The 6,000-nt window shown below is 40.2% G+C and overlaps 1 protein-coding gene across 3 annotated transcripts in view; it reads right to left on the bottom strand.

The window, feature by feature from the left end:
* Nucleotides 1–2,428: 2,428 nt before the first annotated feature.
* The window catches only part of Amn1 (antagonist of mitotic exit network 1 homolog), a 36,190-nt gene continuing 32,618 nt past the window's right edge, over nt 2,429–6,000 (bottom strand). For all 3 annotated transcript variants that reach the window (XM_050126500.1, XM_050126499.1, XM_050126501.1), the window contains one exon: nt 2,429–2,857. Coding sequence is in view for 2 of the 3 variants with exons in the window: in XM_050126499.1 (XP_049982456.1) it covers nt 2,784–2,857 (74 nt within the window). In the remaining variant the exon portion in view is untranslated. The remainder of the gene's footprint in view (nt 2,858–6,000) is intronic.

Below are 6,000 nucleotides of genomic sequence, written 5' to 3'. Positions count from 1 at the left end.
AAAAAAAAAAAAAAAAAAAAAAAAAAAAAAAAAAAAAAAAAAAAAGAAATACCACCATGTGGGAGACTGAGGTGGGTTGATCCCTCTGAATTTGAAGCCAGAATGGTCTACAAGGTGCGTTAGTTCCAGGACAGCCAGAACTACATAGTGAGACTCTCATAGAGGGAGTTATTTAAAATTTCTCTGTTCAGCCCTGCACAGTGGTGCCTGCTTTTACAGGTGGATCTCTGAATTTGAGGACAGCCTGGTCTACAGAGTGAGTTTCAGGACAGCAGAGCTATACAGTGAGACCTGGTCTCAAAACAAACAAATAGAAATTAGTAAATAAAAAGTCTCACCTTCCTTGGCTGTTGTACCTTGCATAACTCTGCATGGTTTACTAAAGTTAGTAATGGTTATGCTTCCATTTCATACACCAGGTCGGCAGGATTTTATAAGAACAAAATACTCTAAGTAAAAATAATGTGAATAATACATTTCACACACAACTGATTATGTAGAAGGTATATCTTATATGTATGGATATAACATACACAATCTGCTACAGTATTAATAATAAAATATCTCTGGAAAGATAAGGAGCTGGAGTGTTATCTTTTTGTTACTGTAACAAAATAACTGAAAAAAATTCAGCTTAAAAGGAGGAGTGGTTTATTTCAGCTCCTCCTTGGTCTGCTGGCTCCATTGTTTTGTGTGGAGGCAAGGTGGGATTTTAGGGCAAAAACAGTGTGTGGTAGATAACTGCTTGCTCCCCACCTTGCAGTTTGCCCTATAAAAGAGGTAAAGGATTGGCCCAGGGCTGGTCTCTTGAACCCTGTCTTTGCAGTCGTCCATTCAGTTATGAATCCATTAATGCAGTAATCCATTGGTGAGGTCAAGACCTCGTGATCCACTTATGAACATCACTGCATTGGGGATGGACTAGGCTTTTGGTACAAGTTTTGGGCAGTTACTATAGATTAATACTATAACTTGTTGGAGGAAGCCACTTGTAGGTTTCCAGCCACTTAGCCCCGAAATAATCACACAGAAACTGTATTATTTAAATCACTGCTTGGCCCATTCGCTCTAGCTTCTTATTGGCTAGCTCTTACATACTAATTTAACCCATTTCTAGTAATCTGTGTATCACCACATGGCAGTGCTTTACTGGGTAAAGTTCTGTCTGGCTCCAGTCGGGCTACATGGCTTCTCTCTGACTCTGCCCTTCTTTTTCTCATAATTCAGTTTAGTTTTCCCTGCTCACCTCTTCTATTCCCTGCACAGGCCCAAGACAGTTCCTTTATTAACCAGTTGTATTCACAGCATACAGAGGGGAATCCCACATCAACAACTGGTTAAAGAAGAAGGGTGGTTTGGTTATTGTCTGCTAGGGCCCTGCCAGGAATGAACCTGCTGTGCATTTCATGATGTGAAATCAATAGAGCTTCAGTAAACAATCTCTGTAGTACTCCTTTTTCCTTTTTTATTTATTTACTTTTGAGACAGGTCTCACTCTGTAGCTATAGCTGGCCTAGAATATGCTATGTAGACCAGACTGGCCCCAAACTCAGAGATCTGCCTGCTTCTGTCTCCTGGGAGCTAGAATTAAAGATGGGCAGCTACCACACCCAGCCCTATAATGGTCTGTTGTCTTTAAATTTACACACTTATGGGACTGGAGATAACGGTCTAATGGTACAGTACCTACCTAGCATACACATAACCCTAGGTTCAATACCCAGTAAAACATGACACGCACATTTATGAATCCAATTTTGCCAAGGAAGAAGCCCATAGGTAAAATATTCTTTGAAAGAGCAGCTGTAGGGGGCTGGAGAGATGGCTCAGTGGTTAAGAGCATTGCCTGCTCTTCCAAAGGTCCTGAGTTCAATTCCCGCAACCACATGGTGGCTCATAACCATCTGTAAAGAGGTCTGGTGCCCTCTTCTGGCTGCAGACATGCACACAGACAGAATATTGTATACATAATAAATAAATATTTTTTTTTTAAAAAAAAAAGAGCAGCTGTAAAGCCCAATGAAGTTGCCCTGAGATATAGCTCGGTGGTAGCATGACTGCCTAGTATGTATGAGGCCCTGAGACCAAGCCCTAGAACTGAGGGGGGGCAGGAATCAATGAAATGAATGTCTGAGCAAAAGCCTCAGTAATATGAATATATTGAATGACTGCCCCCCTTTTTTGTAAATTTTAATTTTAATTTTTTTTGGTGTTGACTATTCAACCCTAGCATCATACAAGCTGGGCATGGGCTCTACCACTGAGTCGCTTCTGCAGCTAAGTGTCTCATTTTAATGTGAATTATTACCATTGATTGCAGTGAAACAGGTATTCCGGTTCTGTGAGGAGGTAACAGGCTTTATGCTCCACTTTGCTTCTGGCTGAACATTTCATGCAGGTAAAAGCTAGAAATCAACTCAGAAGGTAATTACACTTTTAAAAGCATCTTTATTTAGAATTCAACAGCTCAGATACCTAACCAGAGAAAGGACTATAAAGGGGAAATGAATCATTTGAAACTGTTGTTATTAAAAACAAACCCAGCCTCCTCTCCATCAGGTACAGTTCACACCAGGGTCACCATTAAAACAAAAAGATGGGTCATCAAACAAATACGGGATTACAGGAGTGCTAAATGCTGAGTCTGGTTAACTTAAAAGCACAAATGTTCACATTAAGATTGAACTGGTTCTCTGGGAGTTACAGTTTAACTAAGACAATAAGTAATAAATTAGTGTTATAATAAGTTCCTGGGAAGGCTCCTGTAATCCGCCTCAGTAAGATCAATAAACAGACCACGTCACTTGCTTTAGTTTTCTTGATCCTACTAATTGCTCCAAGACTTCTCGTGAATGATCTATAAAAGAAAACAACAATATATCAATTTACAATAAAAGATATTTAATGTTTTTTTAAATGTAAACTGGATGTAAGCTGGGTGTGATAATGCATGCCTGTAATATTAGTGCTTGAGAGGTGTAGGTAGGAGAGTCAGGAATTTATGGCGGATCCAGCTCATAAGGCTAGCCTGGACTATATAAGATGCTCTCTTAGCATAAACAAAGAAAAACAAACGAGGTGTGATGAAAGCTATTACAGGGTTATTCGAAGGACTGAAAATAAAATGAACTGTAAAACGCAGTGGGGCTGGTGAGATGGCTCAAGAGGGAAGTGCAGTTCCTGCCAACTGAGAACCCAGGTTCCATCCCTGGGAGTCACATGGCAGAGTGAATAGTCTCACCTCCTCTACACGTACACTAGATGACACATCTACACACAAATAAATAATTTATAAAATTTATTTATTTTGCTTAATGGTACTCTTCACTATCATTAGATCTAGCCCACCTAACAATGTGATTATTATTTTTTTTTCTTTTGAGATAAGCTCTTTTCTATGTAGCTCAGACTGGTATACATATTAAGTTTTGGGCCAGCTAAGGCAACACAATGAGAAACCCTGACTTAAAAAAAAAAAAAAAAGATTTGCAGGTGGAGACAGGAAATCCCTGGGGCTCAGTGGATGACTCCTGAAGGACAACTGAGGTTATCTCTTGCTTTCATAGGCACACAAACACGTGCATATACCCCTCCACACACATGTGCACCTCACACATAGGAACACACAACATTTTTAAAAATGTAAATTAAAGAGCAGAAATAGAGATTACAGGTTAGGGGTGTAAGTCAATGGTACAATGCTTGCTTAGCATGTGCAGGGTTCTGTGTGCAACTCCAGCGCCCCAACAGATGAACAAAAGCACATGTTAAAAGTAATGAAACGGGGCTCACAACCTTCTGTACTGACATCTGGTGCCCTCTTCTGGCTTGCAGGCATACATGGAGGCTGAACACTGTGTACATAATAAATAAATCTTTAAAAAAAAAAAGTAATGAACCGGTCAAATACGCAGCACGGGCGAAGAGCTACTGTACAAAGCTGGAGAGACTTTGTAGAAGGAAGCTCATTCTGTTCAAGGCCACTACTGTCTTGACATCAGATATAGTCAAAGATATCACAAAAGAAAGGAAGAAAGACCTGGGCGGTCTTATTAAAGGTAGTGGTGCACACCTTTAATCCCAGCACTTGGGAGGCAGAGGTAGGTGGACCTTTGTAAGTTTGAGGTCAGCCTGGTCTACAGAGTGAGTTCCAGGACAGGCTCCAAAACTACACAGAGAAACCCTGTCTTGAAAAACTGAAAAAAAAAAAAAGGGCTGGAGAGATGGCTCAGTGGTTAACAGAATTGCCTGCTCTTCCAAAGGTTCTGAGTTCAATTCCCAGCAACCACATGATGGCTCATAACCATCTGTAATGAGGTCTGGTGCCCTCTTCTGGCCTGCAGACATACATACCAACAGAATATTTTATACATAATAAATAAATAATAAAAAAAGAAAAACCAAAAAAAAAAAAAAAGAAAGAGAAAAAGAGAAAGGAAGGGAAGAAGTTAGGAAGAAAAAAAAAAAGAAAAAAAAAACAAATCAAGATCTCCTATGAATATAGACTCAAAAATCGTCAAGAAAACCTTCAATACCCACATCTAGCAACTAAAAAAGAATCACATACCATGATTGCCTGGGTTTCAACATCGGAAAACTGGAAAACTCAATGTTTTTACCTTGTATTAGTTTCCTATTGCTGCTGTAACAAGCACCTAATTCAGTGGTTTAAATCAGCATCAATTAATTATTATGGGTTGGAGAGATGGCTCTGCCTGTTCTTTCAAAGGTCCTGAGTTCAACTTCCAGCAACCACATGGTGGCTCACAACCGTTTGTAATGAGATCTGGTGCCCTCTTGAGGAAGGCGCTGACCTGGTCAGTTGTCCTCATCAACTTAGATCTTGAAACCCAACATGGACAGGTTCAACAGAATCGCCATATACAGCTCATGCATTCTTTAGCATTGCCAGGACATAAATTTAATTCATTTTCAATTTATTATTATACAGTTTTAAAGGACAGTATTCTAAAATGGTATTTAAAATAGTACTTTAAAATTGGACTAAAATTAGGCTTTGGCTTGTCTGTAGTTCCTTTTGGAAGCTCTAAGGAGAAGTCACTAATAACACTTTCAACATCAGAAATCCATTGTTCCTGGAATCCAAGATGACTGGAAGTTTGGAACAATAACTGGCAACTTTCAGGTGTCTTCTGGAAGTATAGTCTAGACCATGATAAAAGCAGACAGATGATGTCTCAGTCACTCTCACCTCTGCTAGGGGTTGTCTTAGTTAGGGTTTCTATTGCTGTGAAGGGACACCATGACCATAGCAACTCTATAAAGGAAAGCATTTAACTGTGGTGGCTCACTTTCATTTTCAGAGGTTTAGTTCATTATCATCATGGTGAGAAGCAAAGCATCATGCAGGCAGACACGGTGCTAGAGAAGGAAGCTGGAGAGTTCGAGTTCTTACATGTTGACTCACTGGTCAGTATCTTGTGCCACTACACCTGGTGTTAACTGGGTGGTTTTTTTTTTTTTTTTTTAACAGATGCCTCTTACCAGGATATGGAGTATTATGTGTGCCTGATTTTTCTCAAATGGTTTTTCTGTTTCTGTTGAGATGATCTTGTCCTTTATTAATAAGATGTGTATTAGTTACATTTCTACTGGTGTGACAAAACTATGACCATGGCAACTTATAAAAGGAAGAGTTTAAGTGGGCTGATGGGTTCAGAGAGAGTCTACCCGGGAATGGTGTCTTTTAAACCTCAAAGCCTAGCTGGGCGGTGGAGGCATACACTTTTAATCATGGCACTTGGGAGGCATAGGCAAATAGATCTGAGTTTAAGGCCAGCCTGGTCTACAAAGTGAGTTCCAGTACAACCAGGGCTGTTACACAGAGCCTTGGTTTTGAAGAAACAAAACCAAACATCCCTCAAAGCCTGCCCTCAGAGACATGCCTGTTGCGGGAGGTCCTTCCGCCCCTCCAACCAATAGCTGCTGTGATACCAGCCCATTGGGGCGTTGGGCGCCATCTGTTGAAATAAGAGCGGC

This window comes from Alexandromys fortis, unplaced genomic scaffold (genome assembly GCF_014885135.2).
Source record: "Alexandromys fortis isolate MF-2015 unplaced genomic scaffold, M_Fortis_MF-2015_v1.1 scaffold_260, whole genome shotgun sequence".
Classification (NCBI taxonomy): Eukaryota; Metazoa; Chordata; class Mammalia; order Rodentia; family Cricetidae; genus Alexandromys; species Alexandromys fortis.
This window is presented reverse-complemented; position numbering and strand designations above follow the sequence as displayed.